The 21,813-nt window shown below is 44.9% G+C and overlaps 1 protein-coding gene across 23 annotated transcripts in view; it reads right to left on the bottom strand.

The window, feature by feature from the left end:
- PPP1R12B (protein phosphatase 1 regulatory subunit 12B) overlaps positions 1-21,813 on the bottom strand; it is a 208,429-nt gene that overhangs the window by 143,294 nt on the left and 43,322 nt on the right. For 20 of the 23 annotated variants that reach the window (XM_067729940.1, XM_067729941.1, XM_067729937.1 and 17 more), the window contains exons 2-6: positions 14,991-15,121; positions 10,292-10,410; positions 3,872-4,031; positions 2,560-2,704; positions 1,456-1,530 (exon numbers count right to left, since the gene is read on the bottom strand). In XM_067729940.1, coding sequence (XP_067586041.1) covers positions 1,456-1,530; positions 2,560-2,704; positions 3,872-4,031; positions 10,292-10,410; positions 14,991-15,121 — 630 coding nt within the window. Of the gene's footprint in view, positions 1-1,455; positions 1,531-2,559; positions 2,705-3,871; positions 4,032-10,291; positions 10,411-14,990; positions 15,122-21,180; positions 21,646-21,813 lie in introns of those variants that run through there. The other 3 variants (XM_067729934.1, XM_067729936.1, XM_067729938.1) reach the window with 3 other exon arrangements.

The following is a 21,813-nucleotide window of genomic DNA, read 5'->3' as shown; positions in this document are numbered from 1 at the left end:
CAAAAAGCCTAGGTGTAAAGGATAAAACGCCAGAAGTACCTCTGAAAGAACTCTTCATGATCCGTATACTGAATTACGTTGGCAACGGTTCTAAAGAAGCAGCAGGTGCCAAATGGGAAATAAGCCCTTGGAAAAAACTGTCCGGTACTTGCTCTAGACAAAACGTACTTAAATGCCTGGACCCCAAAGTTATGCAGGGGGCAAAGGCAGGCACCATTCCCAGTAGCACAGAAGTGTTATTTAGTGAGGGTATTACTCATGTACAAAGACCGAACCATGCTGGGTAAAGGATACACGAGAACTCTCTACTATTTCCACAACGTCTTTGTAAGCTTCAAAATTATTTCAGAATAAAAAATTTAAAAAACAACAAACACCTAACCATGCAAATGATCATCTTATATTAGGAAGGCTGCTGCTGCCCAGAAATCGATTCCAGCTGCTCATCAGAGGGGACAACTGAACCGCAAGCTGCGTCTCTGCTCTGGGTCTGCAGCTTTCCCAGCCAGCCCTGAAGAAATGAGCGTCTCCACTCCCCAGTCCAGACGGTGCTGAGCACAGGGGAGGGCAGGACAGCTGATCTGTCCCGTCACTGAACCACACGGGTCTTTCATTCAGAACTGCTCTCAGCTTCTCACATTCTCCTGAACTCGAGCTCATGTGCCCTGAGCCACAGCCCACGCAAAGGAAAACACAAGGAAAGCTAGTGATTTTTTTCTGTCCTACTCTGCTTAAACAGGAGATTCTCAAGGCCCTAATGTGACTGACTTTATCCTCCTCACCTAACTCCTCCTCTCTCTTTCAGGTAGAGTGTGACTCACTCCCTGTTCACTCGAGTATTGGCAGGGTTTTCCACCCTGCAGTCTGGACGAGGGTACCATGCTTACATGGTCCTCCTGTGCTGCACGAAGCAGAAGGGCACAGACAACCAAACCATCAAAGATCTAGAAGAAGAGGGAGAAGAGGACTGAATTTTGGATATTTGATGAACGGAATAAATATGAAGCACTGACCAAGCACTGTCCAATGCCAAATGTTTTCGTTTTTGTGGGTTTGTTTGCTTTTTAAGAAATATATCCCTCCCTGTAATCAATTTTCTTTCAACAAAGAAGTCCTTTCAGTCAGTAAGGAAAAGTTATGAGGTGTCCTCTACCCCTATTTGCAAAAACTTCTGACTTGAACACACCACGCTCATTTTCTAGAGCTCGAGGGTAACTAGAGTCGTCGTCGCCATCATGTTTGCCTTTCAGCTGCTTGAAGGCTCTAAGATAAGGAGGAGATAGCAAGCGAACTTTAGCAACAACAGTTTCTGGTATATTTTCTTCTAACAGACTCTGCGGATACTTCTGGAGGGAACCACTGCCATTGCTGGAATGCAGGGACGTCCAACTCCACTCTCAGCGGACAAACTACAGCTGGTGTGGCCTGTGGCGTGGACTGTCCCCCCAGACTCACCACGCTCTGCTTCTTCTGCAGCATCTCCAGGTGCTCCACGAGGCCCTCGTCAGCCACATCAAACGGTGTCTGGCCCTGGCAGAGAAAAGGGGCGCCATGACCAATCGGAAGCAGACGCAGCGATCACGGGACTTTATCAGAGAACTAGTGGATGTCCACTGTATGCCTCTGACTCCAGTGACAGCTGCTTCACTGACTAGTCTACTCGACACCGTGGTAATACCTTCATCTATCCCAGAGGAAACACAACAAGAAACAGCAAACCCTAAAATACAGGGCTTTATATTTTGTAAAGCTGTATGGAGGAAATCACCACATTATTTCTAATGTTTATTGCCTCTTGGCAAATGATCAACTGAAATCTCTACTTGTACCTATTCTAAAATGCTCTTGATTGCTATGATAAATTCAACAAAGGGCTCTTAGAAGCCTCAGAAGGAGGTCCAGGGCACGGGTGCACTAAAGACTAAGTCCCAGGAATCACCTCCCTTTAAGTGAGAGAAGGGTTGTCTCTTAGGAAACAGCGCAATTAAGGACCCTAACCCATAATGTGAGAATGAACCCTGGGTCCGGAGAGATGGGAGGTAGATAAGAACATCTACGAAGTAAAACGCCATGTCTCTGGATTCCTAGAAAACCAGCAGATGTAGGGATAGAAGTTGCAGGACTTCTGTATCGCTTCAAGCGCGGCTGAAGAAGACTTTCAGCCAAACTGCAGGATCTCATCGTTACAACGTTTTTTAACAACTGGATGTGACTAGGGCTCAGCTATTAAGTCTTTGAATTAAAAGTAAAACCAAAGTATTTCACAGTTCACCACAGATAGTGGCCTTGGGCTTCCCCACTGCTCATTTCTGCTACGGGGAAAAATCTTTTTTTTTTTTTTCCTGTGTGTTTGCTTTAGGGGCTTCAGCATAAACAGACGCAGCAGAGCGGCTCAGTGGAGCTTGATGTTACAAAGCCAACGTGTCTGCGTGGATAACGGGGCGGGAAGAAGAACTACAGCTACCAGGGATGCCCAAGCCTGGACAGCAAGCCTGGTCACTTAGCAGGGACTTGAAGCCTTTTGTTCCCGAGCCCCGTTAGAGGGTGACGCTCACTAACCAGTTTGCTCCTGACGTCCATGTCACAGAGGGCTTCTGCCAGGATGGAGCACGCCTCCTTCACCCCCCAGTGTGCGGCGGCATGGAGCGGGGTCCAGCCGTCGCGGTCCTGGACATTGAGCTCATAGCCAGCCTGAGTCAAAAGTCTGAGGAGAAACCCCAAACCAGCCATTACGTGCTCGGTGGCAGAGCTCTGTGCCACACCAGCGGCCACCCAGCTGGCGTTTCAGGCCCTGCCCTGCGCCGCCACCCGGCCACTACGGCCCAGCTCGGCGCCAGCTACTGCCTGAGAGCCGCCACGGGTAAGCTTCAACCACCCTCGGCCAGAGGCCGCGGTGCTCCGTGGCACACCCATGTCCCACCACGCAGGCACCTGAGGCCAGCCAGCGCCTAGCTCAGCTCCGTCAGGGGGTGCTGTCAGCTTTCCAGCGCAGGAAGCAGCTGTCGGACACCTGATTCTCTCACTCTCTCACTAGCTCTCTGGCTGGTCTTCCCCGGACACCACGCTCGCAACTCCGACTCCACGGGAGCATGTGCAGGGGCCGCTCGCTAACGCTAAGGCTACAGCCCAGCCGTGTGCGTGGAGGACAGCGTGACTCTTGAGGCCCTGGCGGCACCGGGCGGACGCAGGCGGCCTACATCGTGGGACTCCAGACGCCGTCCAAGAAACGAGCACGTGAACATGCTGCCAGGCAGAAAGGTGCACCGACACTCACCACACAGACTAGGAAGCTCGTACTGGGTGGAACACAAGGCAGTGAGAGCATCTGGTGACAAGACACATGCGGTGCCACCAGCAGCCCAGGTACTGGGCAAGCCCAGGAGCAGAGCCACACAAAGCGGGGAAGGATGTAAAGGGAAAGGGGAAGAGGCAGAGAAGAGCCCAGATTCCTCGTGTACGTGTGACCATCCTACTCCAGCTGGACGTTGCACACTCGAGACCTGTGTCATTAATCTAACGAGTCAAAGAGGACCAAAAGGATGGCGAGTCTGCTCTGTGCTGTGTGTCACCAGAAGGGGAGGTGCCAGGGGTGCTAACGATGAACTGTGGAGCTGGAGGCGGCCACGCAAGGTCCCCTTAGGCCAGTCCAGCTCAACTCTGCCTCACATCAGACCCGTCAGGAGAAGCTAGAGGGCGGTGTGGCGGGAGGAGGGAGGGGAAGAGTACCAGCAAACACAGAAGGAGAGACTGCGCGGCCCAGGAGGGAAGCAGCAAAGAAACGCAGCACAGCTGAAGACCTAATCCATCCCGCGTCCAAACCAACTCCTCTTCTCCCGGTCTGTGCAGCCCAGACCACGTGCGTGGACGTTACCTGAGGACCTCATAGTAGCCCTTGGCGGCAGCCACGTGGAGGGCAGTGGCCCCTGAGCGCGCCTGCCTCACATCCTGTATTTTCCCGCTGTTGAGCCACTGGCGGGCGTCCTGCAGCATCTGCTGTTCCTCTGCCTTCCTCGACTGCTCGAGATCGACCCCTGCAGAAACCAGATCCAGAGAGCCAGCATCATCAAAGGTCCCTTAGATTCAAAACACATCCTAAATACAACCACTAACGGCAGTTAGTCATCAAGTGGGGTCGTCTTCAGATTTATCTTCATTTAGAAGAGCCATGACATTTACAGACTCATCAGTAGTTTTATCAGGGTTAAATCACCAGGTTAAATAGTACTTGATGGCAGATCCATTAAGGGACCATACTTAACAGTGTTTTCAGTTTTAAGAACATAAAAACCAAAGGGAATATTATTTTATATTATAGTATTTGTACAAAGTACACATTTCAAAGTCCTTTTACATGTTATACCATTTTAGCTTCCCCACAATCCTTTTAGGTAAATATAATAGATACTGCTATCCCCACTTAACAGATGAGGAAATAAACATACAAAGGTCACGTGCCTCACTCAAGGCCACAGAACACATCAGAGCTGTCACCAGAACGCTGATATCCTAGGTCCCCGTCTTCTCCTCTTTTCCACTCACTACACCTTAGGATTGGTATCAAAAATCTTAGTTTCAGGTATAATATACTTAAAAAAATTAACTACCTCTGAAGTTCATTCCCCTGTGTAGGGAAATACACGGACTGAAGCTATACGCCCCAGAGCCGAGGAGAGGTGATGCACAGTGAAACATCCAAGGGAATGTGGATTTTGTTTCCCTTTAAAACATTATGGAGGAAATCCCAGGGTGCCTCCCTTTAGCCAACAACTCTCTAACCTCTGTGTCAGTGAAAAGGAGCTGGGGTGGGGTATTCCCTGTTGCATAAAATAATGACCTGTTCCTAGGACAAACACCCCCGCCCAAGGAGTCTCACACTCATTGGCAGGCTTTTACCTGTGCATGGTCTGCTCCCCTCCCTCTCAGTTCTTGAATGGGACCCTGGGAACTACCTGAGGATTATCTGTCTGATTTGAGGAGATGGATGGGGGGAAGAGGTAACTGATTTATTTTATTTCTTCTTTTTTTTTTTACAGCTTTATTGAGATTTAATTGACATATAACTTCGTATAAGTTAAAGGTGTACAACACCTATATACCGCATGATTACCACAGCAGTTATTAAATACCTCCATCACCTCACATAATTACCATTTCTTTTTTGTGGTGAGAACATTTAAGATCTCTTGGCAACTTTCCAGTATATAATACACTATTGTTAACTATGGTCACCTGCTGTACATTAGATCCCCAGAACTTGTCCATCTTATAACTGGAAGTTGGTGCCCTTTGACCAACATCTCCCCCACTCCCCAGCCCTTGCAAACCCCCTTTCTGCTGTTTCTATGAGTTCTGCATTTTTAGATTCACATACCAGCAATATCATACAGTATCTGTCTTTCTCTGTCTGACTTATTTCACTTAGCATGATGCCCTCAAGGTCCATGCACGTTATCATATATGGCAGGACTTCCTTCTTTCTCGTGGCTGAATACTATTCTATTAGCTACAGTATAAATAGATATATATACACATACCACGTCTTCTTCATCCATTCATGCATACACTGACACTCAGGTTGTTTCCTATCTCAGCTACTGTGAATAATGCTGCATTGAACACGGGAGTGCAGATATCTCTTTGAAATTCTGATTTCATTTCCTTTGGATATACACTCAGAAGTGGAATTGCTGGATCATATGGTAGTTCTATTTTTAATTTTTTAAGGACCCTCCATACAGTTTTCCACAGTGGCTGCACCGATTTACATTCCCACCAGCAGTGTGCGAGGGCTCCCTTTTCTCCACACCCTCGCCAACACTTGTTATTTCTTGTCTTTTTTTTTTTGCCGTACACGGGCCTCTCACTGCCGTGGCCTCTCCCGTTGCGGAGCACAGGCTCCAGACGCGCAGGCTCAGCGGCCATGGCTCACGGGCCCAGCCGCTCCGCAGCATGTGGGATCCTCCTGGACCGGGGCACGAACCCGTGTCCCCTGCATCGGCAGGCGGACTCTCAACCACTGTGCCAGCAGGGAAGCCCTGTTTCTTGTCTTTTTGATAATAGCCATTCTAACAGGTGTGAGGTGATTGCTCAATAAGGTTTTGAGTTGGACTTCTCTGATGATTAGTGACGTTGAGCATCTTTTCATGTGCCTGTTGGCCATTAAATGTATGTCTTCTTTGGAAAAATTTCTATTCAGCTCTTCTGCTTTTTTAATTGGATTGTTTGGTTTTTTGCTATTGAGTTGTATGAGTTCCCTATATATTTTGGATATTGACCTCTTATCAGATATGTGACTTGCAAATATTTTCTCCCATTCCATAGGTTGCCTTTTCATTGTGTTGATTGTTCCTTTTGCTGTGCAGAAGTTTTTAGTTTGATGTAGAGCCACTTATTTATTTTTGCTTTTGTTCCTTGTGCTTTTGGTGTAATATCCAAAAAAATCATTGTCAAGACCAACGTCAAGAAGGTTTTCTCATAGGAGTTTCATAGTTTCAGAATTTGACTCCATTTTGAGTTAATTTTTGTGAGCATGAAAATAAGGGTCCAATGTCCTTCTTCTGCATGTGATTATCCAGTTTTCCCAACACCATTTATTGAAGAGACTATCTTTTTCCCATTGAGTCCTCCTGGCTCTCTTGTTCAAATATCAGTTGACCGTATATGTGAGGGCTTGTTTCTGGGCTCTGCAGTCTGTTCCATTGGTCTATGTGTCTACTTTTCTGCCAGTACCATACTGTTTTGATTACTATAGTTTGTAATCAGGAAATGTGATGCCTCCAGCTTTGCCTTCTTTCTTTGGCTATTCAGGGTCTTTTGTGATACCAAGTTTTAGGACTGTTTTTCTATTTCTGCAAAAAATGCCACAGGAATTTTGATAGAAATTGCATTGAATCTATATATGGCTTTGGGTTGTATGAATGTTTTAACCATATTAATTCTTCCAATCCATGAACATAGGATATCTTTCCATTTGTGTTTTCTTCAGTTTCTTTCATCGGAGTCTTACAGTTTTCAGCGTACAGATCTTTCACCTCCTTAAATTTATTCCTAAGTATTTTATTGTTTTTGATGCCATTGTAAATGGAAATGTATTTTTTACTTCTTTTTCAGATAGGTTGTCATTATTGTATAGAAACGCAACTGATCTCTGTATACTGATTTTGTATTCTACAACTTTACCAAATTTGTTGATTAATTCTAAGTGTTTTCTGTTTGAGTCTTTAGGATTTTCTATACATGAGATCGTATCATCTGTAAACAAAGACAACTTTACTCCTTGCTTTCTGATTTGAATGCCTTTTATTTCTTTTTCTTGCCTGGATAGGACTTCCAGTACTATGTCGAACAGGAGTGGTGAGAGTGGGCACCCTTGTCTTATTCCTGATCTTAGAGGAAAAGCTTTCAAACTTTCACCACTGAGTATAACGTTAACTGTGGGCTTGTCGTATGTGGCCTTTATTATGTTGAGGGACATGCCTCCTACAATCAGTTTGTTGAGAATTTTTATCACAAAAGGATGTTGTATTTTGTCAAATGCTTTTCCTGCATCTGTTGAGATGATCATATAATTTTTATCTTTCATTCTACTAATTGGTATATCACTTTTATAGATTTGCATATGTTGAGCCATCCTTGCATCCCAGGGATAAATCCCATTTGATCATGGTGTGTGATCCTTTTATTGTGCTGCTAAATTCAGGTTGCTAATATTGTGTTGAGAATCTTTGCATCTATATTCATTGGGAATATTGGCCTAGAGTTTTCTTTTCCTGTAGTGTACCCATCTGGCTTTGTCATCAGGGTAATGCTGGTCTTGTAAAAAGAGTTTGAAAGTGTTCTTTCCATTTCAATTTTTGGGGAAGAGTTTGAGAAGGACTGGTATTAATTCTTCTTTAAATGTTTGGTAGTATTCACCAGGGAAACCATCTGGTCCTGGGTTTTTCTTGTTGTTTGATTACTGATTCAATCTCCTTATTTGTTATTGATCCATTCAGATTTTCTATTTCTTCCTGATTCAGTCTTGGTAAGTTGCACGTTTCTGAGGATTTACCCGTTTCTTCTAGGTTATCCAATTTGTTTGCACACAATTGTTCACAGTAATCTCTTATGATCCTGTGTATTCCTATGGTATCTGTTGTAATGTCTTCATTTCTCATTTTATTTATTTGAGTCTTCTTTCTTTTTCTTAGTCTAGCTAAAGGTTTGTCAATTTGTTTATTTTTTCAAAAAACATAAAAGCTCTTAGTTTCATTCATATTTTCTATTGTTTTTCTGGTCTCTTATTTCAATTATTTCTGCTCTGATCTTTGTCGTTTTCTTCCTTCTGTGAATTTTGGGCTTAACTTGTCCTTCTTTTTCTAATTCCTAGAGGTGTAAAGTTAGGTTATTTGAGATCTTTCTTTTTTCCTAAGGCATGCATTTATCGCTATAAACTTCCCTCTTAGAACTGCTTTTGCTACCTCCCACAAGTGTTGGTAATGTTGTGTTTCATTTTCGTTTGTTTCAAGATATTTTTGGATTTTTCTTTTGGTTTCTTCTTTGACCCGCTGGTTGTTCAGTAGCATGCTGTTTAACCTCCACAGTCTGTGAATTTTCCAGTTTTCCTCCTGCTGTTGATTTCTAGTTTCATACCACTGTGGTCAGAAAATATACCTGGTATGATTTCAGTCTTCTTAAATTTGCCAAGACGTGTACTGTGGCCTGTCATATGACCTATTCTGGAGAATGTTCTGTGTGCCCTTGGCAAGGAGGTTTGTTCTGCTGTTGGATGGAATGTTCTGTATGTCTACTCGGTCCATTTGGTCTAAAGGATAGTTTAAGTCCAGCGTTTCTTTGTTGATTTTCTGCCTGGATGATCTATCCATTGTTGAAAGCAGGATACTATCATTGTATTATTGTCTATTTCCCCCTTCAGCTCTGTCAGTATCTGCTTAATATATTTAGGTGTTCCGATGCTGGGTGCACATGTATTGTATTCACAATTATTACATCCTCTCGATGAACTGAAAGGGGTATAACTGATCTGGAACAGACCAGAATTCCACACACAAAGAGTTAACAGTGCTGCAAAGGTAAGCATACATATGAATGCCTCTTCCAACAGAGTATACTCCTTAATGGAAGAGTCAGAAATTAAAATCAAAACTACTATTAAAAATCCAGTTTATTTTTAAGAAGTCACTTGTAAATTGTAACACCAATCTGAGGAGATAAGGCTGAGTGGCACTTGATGGTAAATTAGGCATAAAGTTCTTCATTTCAATATGACACAAACACTATACACAGTATTCATACAAGTATTTTCTGCCCTAGAACATCATTATTTTAAGGCAGGGGTCAGCATACGTTCTATTTAGGGCCAGATATTAAATAAATGTTTTCAGCGTTGCAGGCCATTTGGTCTGTCACAGCTATTCAGCTCTGCTGTAGGAGCGCAAATGCAGCTTTGGATAACATGTGAGCAAACGGATATGGCCAGGACTGGCCCTGACTGTTCTAAAGCATCATGTCAGAAAAGGTCACTGGAGAGAAATCTTTTGGACTCAACTGCAGATTGTGGGTAAAGCGGTTTAACAGAAAGACTACACATCACTATAAACCATGTCCACAGAGTTTTGTGGTGGTTCTAGCAAACGCCCTAAGACCTGTCCTCCCTGCTAACTAACGAGTGTTATTTGCTACTTTTTTAACTAAAAGAACCCAAAGACCTCCAGTAGCAGAATCCTGACCTAGTCTCTGAAATGGATTCTTCTGAAAATATAAAATAAGTTCTTTCAGAGTTTATTCTTCTAAGTTAGCTTCCTTACCGTGACAAACTACCAAAATAATTTTCATGATTAGTATGGTTAAAGATCATTTCAGAGGTTGCAATAAATACCTCAACCAGCACCACTTTCAGCTCTCATCAAGAGAAAAGATGCAAAGTCATAAGCAGAATTTGGCCAGTACTCAAAGGGACACTGTATCTCATCCTTTCTTTAGACTTCACAGTGTGGAGCAAAGTCCACACCGTGTACACAGAGTAAGACACGCTCATGCCCCTCCTCAGTCTAACCTGCATCATCAAACAACAGTCACGTCGCCTAACTGCACAATGGGTACACAGCCCCAGAATGGAAAAAACAAGGAAGGACTGGCCCTCCTTTTGGCATCTGGCCTATTCTTGTGTGAGTATTAAGAGGGTGTGTGATGTGGGTAATGATGACTAACGCTGTGCGGGTAGACCCAACCTTCCTATCACACTACAGCGCACGGCCCTGCACAGCAGAGCCTCACCTACCCCCTAGCTTACCTTGCTTCTTCACTTGCTGCAGAAGAAGATCCTTCATGGCAGGCTCTTCTGCGAGGTCAGAGGGGACTTCCCCTTCACTGTTCACAACACCCACGCTGGCTCCATGGTTAATGAAATACCTGTGCAGACAAGATCCAGAATCAAGGTTCTCTCTCCAGCCTAACATCAGCTTACACTCCTATCCCTGGGGTTCAATGCAGAGCACGGCCTCTGTTCTGGAATTTTTAATGTGGTCCCAGATAAGGTATTCCACTGTTAATTTCTAACTCCACTAGCCTTCAATAATTAGGATCAAAAGCTTCCCTATTTCTTGGTAAGAACAATGCCTACAAGCGGGATTTCCTTCACACTCATGTTCCTAACCCCCACCCTCTCATTCCCAGTAGACAGCAAGAGACTCTCTAAATATCACAAGGAAGACATGCAGCCCTAAAGCTCACCCACCATCCCTGGGGTCCAAACACAGGCTCCCAAAAGGACTTACTACACCTGTAATATTGAGAATGAGAGTTCCCAGAAGACACGTAAAGAAGTAATTCTCACAGAAACTTTCCCAATGCCACATTAAGAGTATATTAAGTAGTGTTGGGGCATGAAAACAGAAAAATAAAGGATGAATTAAAATTTTCATCAATCTGCCTAAATTACGCCTTCATAGAACTCTCCCTTCAACCAGCCAGGTATATGAAATCTACACTCTAAGAAGAAACTAAATTACTGAGGAAACAAATTGTTCTATTCTAAATGATTAAATTCTATATTGAAATATAATACTTGATCCTAAAGAAGAAAGGTCTGACAATTTTAATACCTTACATAGATCCTTTTTGATTTTCAAAGTACTTTCACGTAAAATTATATAATGAGTCTTAAACAATTTTATGAAGTAGGCAAGGTGGGTACTATTAGGGGGCAAATGGCAGAGGTTATGCCCCAGTCTTTTGAATTCAAGTCTAGTTCACCTTGGCACTAAATCAAGTTACTTTTGGGCCAGTGAGAATCCCAATTATGCTGGGAGCTCTATCAAATATAAGTATTTAAAGGAGAAAGAAAAACTGTTTAAATTAAACTTCAACGAATCAACAATTCAGTAAGCATGTACTGGTCCCCTCCTGCGTTTAAAGGTACCACATTTTAGACACTGTAGAAGATCTTAAGAGGATAATCAACGCATGGCCACTGTATTCAAGGAGGCAGAGGAGAATCAACAAAGATTACATCAAGACCACGTTTTTGCTTTCTCATTGCCTAGTACCTAGTATAAATAGAGCTTCAATAAATGTTTTTAACTTACAGATTGATTCCACATATATGAACTCATCTCATTTTCAGCTTTCTCCATCTTTCCCTCACAGACTCAGACAGAAACAAACTCTTTCTCCTCCAAGGCTAACCTGCTCCACGTGTTTTCTTAATTGTACTGAGGCCCGGTCCTCTGTCCATCTGTTGCCCCTCATTTCCCTAATCAAGAGCTCCTCTCTTTTGGTTTCTCCCCTTCAGGACAAAGAGGATGTTCAACTACACCTCCCCAACCCTGAAAAATCGAAATGCAAGTAATATACACAGTAAGCACTCGATAAATGCTTTCTGGATGGAACTGTACCCTCTGCTCCAATCAAACTCGATGCCTCACTGAACCCAGACACACCCCACTGTCGCCCGGTCTCTCCCACAGATTGAGTAGTTTCTCCCAACTGATGAAACACCCTCCCCTTCTCCTTTCCCTGCTAGAAACTTTTCATATCTTTCAAGGTCCACTGAAAATGCCTTTGCCTGTTCTCACCAACCACACATTCCCTCTCCTTCCGTGAACTCAGTCCTCCCCAGCACTAAGTCCGCGCTCCTGTCGTGACACACGCGGGTCTCGATGCAGCTGCCCCACCAGGCTGGAAGCTACTTCAGGGCAACAGCTGTGCCCTTCTCATGGCTATCACTGCCATGAGGTCTGACGTGCTCTTTCCTCTCTTGGCAACCCACAAATACTACGTGAAATAAATAAAACATCTTAGCCACTCTGCTCTGACACCCATTCCATTCTTTACTGGATCAGGCACAATGTCACTTGGGCATACAGACCCCTGCTTTTCCCTTTTCCGACAAGTTCTTAGACCTATGATCAGGAAGACTCATTTCTAGAAAGTAATCTGGTTCAGAAAGAGATTCTTCTTAAGTAAGGCTACCTTCCTAAACCATTTTAAGGGTGAGGAGGAAACAGGAAAAACCTCTCTAGCTTCACACTTTTACCTGAACAAGAATCCATACCAACCTATGAGGTACGATTTTTTAATTTATTATTATTTTTTTTATCTTTGGCCGCACCATGCAGCGTGTGGGATCTTAGTTCCCTGACCAGGGATCAAACCTGGGTCCCCAGGGGCTTCCCTGGTGGCTCAGTGGTTGGGGGTCCACCTGCCGATGCAGGGGACACGGGTTCGTGCCCCGGTCCGGGAGGATCCCACATGCCGCAGAGCGGCTGGGCCCGTGAGCCATGGCCGCTGAGCCCGCACGTCCGGAGCCTGTGCTCCGCAACGGGAGAGGCCACAACAGCGAGAGGCCCGCGTACCGCCAAAAAAAAAAAAGATACAAAAAGAAAAATGACAAAATGATCAAATGCTAATCGTATCTGAAACACTGTTCAGAGGCCCTGAGGTGAGCCAACCAAAATGAGTAGCATAAGCAACGGGGTTCTTTCGTTGTCCAGAAAATGCTGCTGCACAGATGAGTATGTAAAGATGGCCAAGTGGATACCGTCTAAGGGCGACGCACAGCAGAAGGCAAGGAGGGCCGTTCCCACCACCCCACCACAAAGGGGGTCTGGTCCAGCTCATCTTTCCTGGCCAGACTTTCATGTCTGACTAGTAATCACCTGTATGGAAACAGTAACTCTCATCAATTCATTTCACTCAAGGTAATATTTATTTGGGCAAGAGACACTTAAATTGTGAACTTATTTCCAAAGGAACTATGTTCATCCACAAAGATGAGATAAAGAAACCACCGTGAAAAAGAATTTACAATCATCCTCTGTACTCAGTTTCACAAAAGGAAGAAAAAAGAGCCTCCGTGGATCACGCCAACACGAGGGGCCCTAATTCCAAGCGTGAGCTCTGCCTGTTACCTTCCAATGGAGAAAAGTGAAATCCTTGAATTGATGAGATTTGATAGCTCAAAATCACAAACAAGCCACCTGAACAAATAATCAAATATCAATGATGAGGGACTAACATGTTCTATAAATGTTTCTTAGATACAGTTTTCAAGTGAAAATGGAAACCTCTGAGGAAGCCACCTTAACTCCTCAGCATTGGAACGTTGGTGAATGGGTTAGGCTGAGAATCAGAGCCCTCCGGTGAGACCCTGCGAAGGGGCAGCCCGGCGAGAGGAGGCGACTGATTCACGGAACCAGAACGGAGACAGGATAAAACCGCGCTGCTGACTCCTGCTGGCGGTGGGGCCAGTCCAGCCACCCGCTTTTTAGAACAAGAAGCCCAGTCAACACCAGTGCTTCGGCCTGATCTTTCTCTGCCTCTGACCCTGCCGTTGTCTGACTTCCCCCACTGGGCACCCTCCCCCAGGACACCCGGGCAAAGTAGTTTCTGTGGGAGGCCATTCCCAGGCCTCTGCAGAGCTGTTTGCTGAACAGATGAAATGTAACGGAGCTCTAATCCTACTGAAAGTGGCCTTAAGACAAGCAACTGCATCTTCAAAGGACCACAGCATATCATGATTTTATTTAGAGAACTTGCCTTAGCAATCTACACTTACTCTCATGTAGAATACACTCAACTGCCTCATTTTAAAGATGTTTTAAGTGCCAACGTCTCTTTCTATTTAAAAATAACCTCCCTGACCACTCCTTCATTCAACAGACATCTACTTAGTGCCCCTTCCAGCCCAGACACTATGTGGTTGGGATTCTTCTGCCCAGGGAGGGGCCCCGGCTGTGCTGGAGGCTGGTCTCAATGAGGGCTGGGCTGGGGGTGGGGGGGTGTGCGTGCCCCTCCCACCCTTCCTTTGCTCGGACGCTTGTCTCTCACTCTTCTGCTATTACCTACGTGAATTCTGTGACCAGCAGCCAGGCATTCTCCACCTTCATTTGTATTAAGCATTGCTTTTTTTAAAAAAAAACAATAAAACAGGTTTACAAAAAAGTCCAGAAAAATTCTCCAGGCCTGCCCACATGTGTCCAGCTATAGTTGCTCAAAAAGTCAACCCAGGGCTTCCCTGGTGGCACAGTGGTTGAGAGTCCGCCTGCCGATGCAGGGGACACGGGTTCGTACCCCAGTCCGGGAAGATCCCACATGCCGCAGAGCGGCTGCGCCCGTGAGCCATGGCCACTGAGCCTGCGCGTCTGGAGCCTGTGCTCCGCAACGGGAGAGGCCACGGCAGTGAGAGGCCCGCGTACGGCAAAAAAAAAAAAAGTCAACCCAGACAGTGCAACAGACAGAAGCCACCTCTGCATATCCCAACAAATATGAATTACCTGAAAATAGAAGAAACACAAAATTTCAACTAAAAAAACTACAGATTTAGCAGCTATGTAAAACACAGCATCAATTATTCCTTAAAAATAATTCTATTTCCTGCTTTTATAATTTGCGGTAAAGAGAAATTACTACTATTTATGAAATTCAAATCCTTCAGAGTGGAAGAGGAACGAAGGCTGTCCCACAAGCGCCCCACCGGCACAGACACTCACTCCGCGATGTTGAGGTGGCCACAGGACGCTGCTGCGTGGAGGGGCGTCCAGCCCTCGCTGTCCTGCTGGTTCACACTGGCTCCGTTCTCCACCAGAAACTTCACCATGTCCACATTTTCATCAATACAAGCCTGAAAAGAAAAGTCCATCCATTTACTCAGCAAGTGCTTACTGAGTTCTACACCACGCCAGACGCTGCTCTGGGCACGGACAATGCAGCAGCACTGATGAAACACTAATTTCCATTTCTTGCATCCTGACGCAAGTGTCCAGAGCGTGACTTCTCAGCTTTGTGATCTTATGCAAATCCCTGAATTCTTCCCATGCCTCAGTATCTCAGCTGTGAAACAGGCATAATGATATTTAATCTTACTTAGTGTGCTGTTAGGGTTAAACGAGGAAAGTGACTTCTAAAACTATAAATGGGTGAGCTGTTTCATCATTATAAAAAAAAGAGGGAATGTTAGGAACCACTAATTTGCCCATGAATTTTAAAGGAAAATAGTCACATAGGATCAAATGCAACTTTCTCAGTGGGAAGTTGCAGTTTATCTTCTAGGGTTGCTAAACTATCCCCACTTTGGTGAGAAAGGGTGCAGTGATCCTTCAAACAGAAGAAATGTATTTTCTTTTCACCTATCTTCTGAATAGCCGCAGACAATATGGCAAAGTATGTTTGCAGTTGTGATTGGCTGGGCATCCTTAGCTGCCCAACTCACAGCAACAATGAGAAGGCAGAGAGGCTTTCTGCATAAAGCCTTCCGGCCTACCAGAAGCCCAAAAGGAACAGTCACAAACAGCAGCGAGGCCTGCCAAGACCCAAAGGCCATCTAGACTATCGACAGAGTAAAAGGAGGCAAAAAGCCCACACCGGTAAGAGTGACCATCATCAAGGCTGCGGTGGATCCAAAACAGCTGAGACAATTCAGGACCAGAAACAAATGAGAGTCCTCTTTCTAAAACTTGTCTCTTAACCCCCTCCTTTTCAAAAAGAACAAAGGTTAAAGCTTTAGCTGAGAAACAATTATCTGGATCAAAATGATTTTTTTTTTTTTTTTTTCCGGTACGCGGGCCTCTCACTGCTGTGGTTTCTCCCGTTGCGGAGCACAGGCTCCAGATGCGCAGGCTCAGAAGCCGTGGCTCACGGGCCCAGCCGCTCCGCGGCATGTGGGATCTTCCCGGACCGGGGCACGAACCCGCGTCCCCTGCATCGGCAGGCGGACTCTCAACCACTGCGCCACCAGGGAAGCCCCAAAATGATTTTTATAATGATATTAATACATGATTTGCCTTTTCTGCTGTGTTGACATTTGCACTAACAATGCAAAGACATGGTGGGGAGAACTCCTGGAGCCTTTGCACAAGTCAAGGGAGGCACCAGAGGGTGCGGGTGCTGACTGTACTCTTCCTGGCCACATGCTCTCAAGCAAAACAAAACCCCAAAAAGGCCAGTTTCACTCAAGAGTGACCTTGATGAAGCAGTGAACATTATTAATTTTATTAAACTGTAAGCGTTCGTAATACTGTGTGTGACAAAACAGCAGGCACACATAAAGCCCTTCTCCACGGAACAAAGCACAGCACCCTCCCTAAGCAAAAAGCTCCTGCGCATCTGTTTGAGTTGCAAGATCGACGAGCAGCTTTTCCACAGATGCTGTTTTTCCTCAAAAGAGCAACCGACAGGTAAATTACAATGATTAAGACTTGAAAATGAACAAGGTGAGCCCGTCACTTCAAAGAAAAAAACCTAATATTTGTTGCCAATGATAAAATTTGACCATCCAATTAAAATCAGAATTTTGGGAAACATACCCACTACCATGAGCTTGACAGCTTCCTAATACTCGGTTTTCTGATGCGGTCAATGGGATTATCAACAAATGTGGTCTTTTGATATTATAGACTGAAACGTATTAACATCTGGAAAATGTGCATAACTCAATGAACCCATATTTTCCACATAATCAGATGCATGGTGTGAGAAAATCATGCATGGGTAAAAGATTCATTCAAAATACAAGTTAGACCACCGGATTTTAATATCTCAAAGTAAGAAAAGTCCACTGACATGGTTTCAGATTCCACACTGCAACTAACATTTAAGAAACTACTATATACTTACTGGCGTTTCAGTATACTGCCAAGAAGAATACCCACAGTTGTCTGGACAGACTATTAAAATATTCCTCCCTTTTCCAAATAGACATCCATGTGAAGCCAGATGTTCTTTATGTACTTTAATCAAAACAATGTATCATACACAAGACTGAATGCAGACACTAAGAGATTTGTAAAAATGTAAAACAATGCCACTCTTCTCACGCCACCATGTCAGTGGACTTTTCTGACTTTGCTTTTGTTTTTGAAAGTATATAGCTCTTTCCAATTAAACTATGTGATTTATATGAACATGTAATGGGTTATTGCTATTTTAAATGAATTAATAATAATATTAATAATATTTTCAAGATTTTTCAGTAATATATAACAATACTTATGAACGAAAGCTCTTTGGGGTCCTGAGTAAGTTTTTAGCGTGTACAGGATTCCTTAGATGAAACAGTTTGAGAACTGATGTCGTCAGTGAAATATACCAAGGGATATTTTATGGTGATAATGAGCGACAGTTTAAACAGCAAAAGGTTTTACTGTGGGAAGAATTCAGGCCAGAATTCAGAGGGTAACTACTCCACTTAAGGAGCACCTACCCTACCAAGAGGACTTCAGGAAACCCCTCCAGATAAACCGCGTGTCAATCCCGCTTAGAAACAAAGGATGGATGAAAAGCGGTTGATGCAATCTAGAGGATATTTGATTAGGCGACCTTGGTTACAAAATGACATCTTCACTCATTTCCCCCAAACCATTTGATACTCTTTTTACGATTAGTGAGATTAGCTAAACATCTCAACCTAGATTTGATTTGATGTCACATAATATATTCCTCCAACCCGATCTTTTGAGGCCAGACGACTTTTATAGCCAGTATTCACGACAGTCTCTTTTTCAACAAGCAGCTCCAAAAATTACATTTCTTCTATGATGTTTTCTTAGGTTGATCAATTGCGACAAGCTTTCCCCATTTATACTTCTTTACCAGGTAAAATATTTCATAACTATTCATACCATTATAAACTATTTCATAATTATGATTATCACTAAACCTCTCATATACTGCATGTCTGCCAGGCTATAATCCCACCGGGCAAGATTTAACCAACCCCTTGCAGAGCACCTCACTAAAAACTATTAACACTTTAACTGTGAGGATGGAAGAGGGCATTTAAAAAAAGTTTTTTTTTAATTAATTTATTTTTGGTTGTGTTGGGTCTTCGCTGCTATGCGCGGGCTTTCGCTAGTCGTGTCAAGTGGTGGCTACTCTTCGTTGTGGTGCGTGGGCTTCTTATTGCGGTGGCTTCTCTTGTTGCGGAGCACGGGTTCTAGGTGCCCAGGCTTCAGTAGTTGTGGCTCGTGGGCTCTAGAGCGCAGGCTCAGTAGTTGTGGTGCACGGGCTTCGTTGCTCCGCGGCATGTGGGATCTTCCCGGACCAGGGATCGAACCCGTTTCCCCTGTACTGGCAGGCAGATTCTTAACCACTGCACCACCAGGGAAGTCCGAGGGCACTTTTCAAAAAGGTGCTAAAGTCCAAGGAGAAGAAAGTGGTTTAGAGGGTAAGTACTCTCTCTGCCCATGTAGTCATAAACTCCTGTCAGGAAGGTCAAATGTGCCATCTTGACCTGTGTTAAGCAGCTGGGTCAACTGCTCCTTGCTTGGCTGCAAATGTATTTGGCTCTGAAAGAACAGCCTGAACACTTAGCCAATGGCCACACCACCACTAGGCAGAATTTTGGAAGCCAGTGTTTTCAAGATGATTCTTCACCCTTTGCAGATGATGGCATCCAAATTCCTGAGGCTAAAATAACCCCAGCTAGTCCAGGTATCAAACAGGAGAAAACCTGTCTTTTCTCTTTCCTCCCCTCTTACGTATCTCCCTTCCTTTTCTTAATCTCCTTCACCCATCATAACTTTAGTTCTCTTCCTTTTCAGTTTCATAATTTCTGTCTATGAATCTTGAATCCTTGATACAGTATTTTTATAAGCATGACACTGTGAGGATGTCCGAGACAATAACAACAAAAAGCTGGCCTAATCTGCGACGTAATCTGACAAAGCATCAATCTCCAAAGAATCATTTCAGAGAAAATAAAGCAGGACAACTGTTGGGTGATTCCCAACACCCTCCACAGAGTGCAGGACAGTGTATCGTGAGAAGCATCAGCTTTGGAGCCAGGCGGACCTGGGCTCGTGCCCCAGCCCTGCCAGCGTGCAGAGTCTTGAGCGAGGATACAACCTGAGCGCCAGTGGCTCACCTGGAGCACGGGAATGCTGCCCACCCCGCAGGCCTTAGTGAGGGTGTAGGAGATGAGCCCTTGGCAGAGCGCGTGGCACTGCTGTTGTCAAGCCCACTGCCCTCCAGCTCCAGCGCCCTTTGGGAGGAAGGCAGCTCGGTTGCAAACGTCTTTGAACGAGCAAGCTTCGGGAACCTGTTTGTTAATCTGCCTTCAGGAAATTCCCTCCAGGGCCCAGGATCCTGCAGGTTCCTAAGGTCAGGAGCCATAGGACTCAAACAGTACGTCCACAGTTAACTAAAGAGGATCGTCGTCGGCAGACCCGCCAACAGATTTGTAGGACAGTCACTCTCATGACATATCTTGGAGTGACCGATCTCTGTTCTTTGTTTGTTTTTGTTTTTTTCCCCTCCAGAAGAAAGAATATGACTAAAGTCATGGAGGAGAGACAAACAGTCCCTGAAAACCTTCTCAACTAAACAATGACTAAATTTAGACGCCCTCTGCCCACTCTGCCTGCAGCTGTGCTGCTGACTCATGGGGACTAGGCCGGCAGGATGAGCAGACTCGCCATCTATGAAAGCCGCGCCCGGGCCGTGGCCCCCAGCGCTGCGCCTCCACACAGGGCTGCGGGAGCCTTCCCCATACACAGGTCTTTCCTTTTCTTGAACAGGCAAAGAAGGCTAAACAGCTTTCTGCTGTTACTTTTGACATCAGTGGGAAAGCTCTTCTTTGCATTTAACCCTATTCTTTCTGCTGTGGCTAATGTCCATTTCTTTATATTTTCCTTCCCTAAAGACAAGCAGAATATTACTAAAGTAACAACTTGTTCTAAGCTCCTTGAGAGAAAGAGATATTATTTAATTATTAGCCCAGAAAGCTATCAGAAAAATTGCCAGGTAATAATTTAAAGCTTCCTAAAGTCAGCATGTCACAGTTCCCTGGCAATGAGAAGCTACCTCCAAGGAAAATCCTTGATTTTAGCGGTAAAATGGGCAAGAGTACCACAGTCCCTCTACTGTACCTAATACTGCTCTCTCTCCAGCAAGGGCTGATGGTTGACCAGTGCCAGAGCTAATCTGGGAGTGCAGGGGCCACCTTACAAAACAAAGCCTCCTCCGTTCCCAAAATAGCCTGCAACTGTCACCGCCACCAAGCGCCACCGGTCCAAGCGCTGACCTTGCTGCCGTGTCTCGGGACACTGCTCAGACTACCTGCCTGGGCCCAGAACGGCGTCTCCCCAACAAAGGCCCGTCCACCCCAGCACAGGGGACATGCTGACGCTGGCCTTGGGGCAGCGGGACGCCTATTTGTTTGGATTTTTCAGCCCACGCTTGCCTTGATTTCCACAAATCAGGCTGACAAAAGCGCTGGGAGATGACGATGCTCGTAATACATCCCCACTGCATACCTTTAACTATTTTGTCCTTTACAATCCCAAACTTTTATAATTCAATAACAATAATTTACATATAGTGTATATAACTCAAAGTTTGTATTATTCCCAAAATTATATAATTTCAACTTTACGCTGAAAACCCTAACTGCCTGGAGATAACAGCAAAGAGCCTAATGTCGTTCACAAAAATATTTATCAGCCAAACACCCTGAATCACCTATATGAAATTCTCAAGTCATTGCTAGCAAAGCTAGAATGTAAATTCCACAAGGGCAGGAATCTTTGACTATTTGTTCACTGATATATCCCAAATACCTAGAGCAGCACTGGGCACCTAGTAGGACACCAAAAGATGTCTGCTGAATACAAAGAACGAATGCCCAAAGGCACAGAAAGTCACATTTTCTATACGTTCTGTTGATTCTCGGTTATCTGGACTCACCAAAGGCTTCTCTCCAGACTAATCCCACCAAAATCATGCGGCACATCCAAGTACGGGCTGGGGCTACACTGAGGACGCTGTATATTGATGCCTCCCATACATTCTGTCGTGTTCACAGATCTCCGTTCCTTTGATGCGGTGTGTTGAACAGTGGCCCCAAAAAGATATGTCCATGTCCTAACCCCTGGAACTGGAGAGTGTGACCTGACTTGGAAAAGGGGTCTTTGCAGGTGTAATGAGGTTAAGGTCTTGAGGTGAGACCCTAAGTCCAATGACAAGTGTCCAACTAAGAGGCAGGCAGGCAGGCAGGGGGAGATCTGACAAAGGCAGAAGAGGAGGTGGCAGTGTGCCCACGGGGACAGAGACTGGAGTGATGCGGCCACAAGGAACGCCGACCGTCACCAGGAGCTGGGAGAGGCAAAGAACAGGTTTCTGCCCTGGAGCCTCCAGAGGCAGTGTGGTCCCATCAACACCCTGATTTCAGACTTCTGGCCTCCAGAGCTGTGAGACAATAGATTTCTGTTGTTTTAAGCCACGAAGTTCCTGGTGATGTGTTACAGAAGCCGCAGGAAACTAATATGACTGGCGCGGAACAGGAAGTCAGAACCTAGAGAGCCTGCCACGTCCTCACAC

The sequence above is a fragment of the Pseudorca crassidens genome, chromosome 2 (genome assembly GCF_039906515.1).
Source record: "Pseudorca crassidens isolate mPseCra1 chromosome 2, mPseCra1.hap1, whole genome shotgun sequence".
Taxonomy (NCBI): Eukaryota; Metazoa; Chordata; class Mammalia; order Artiodactyla; family Delphinidae; genus Pseudorca; species Pseudorca crassidens.
The sequence above is the reverse complement of the archived record's forward strand: the minus strand, read 5'-3'. Positions and strand labels throughout refer to the sequence as shown.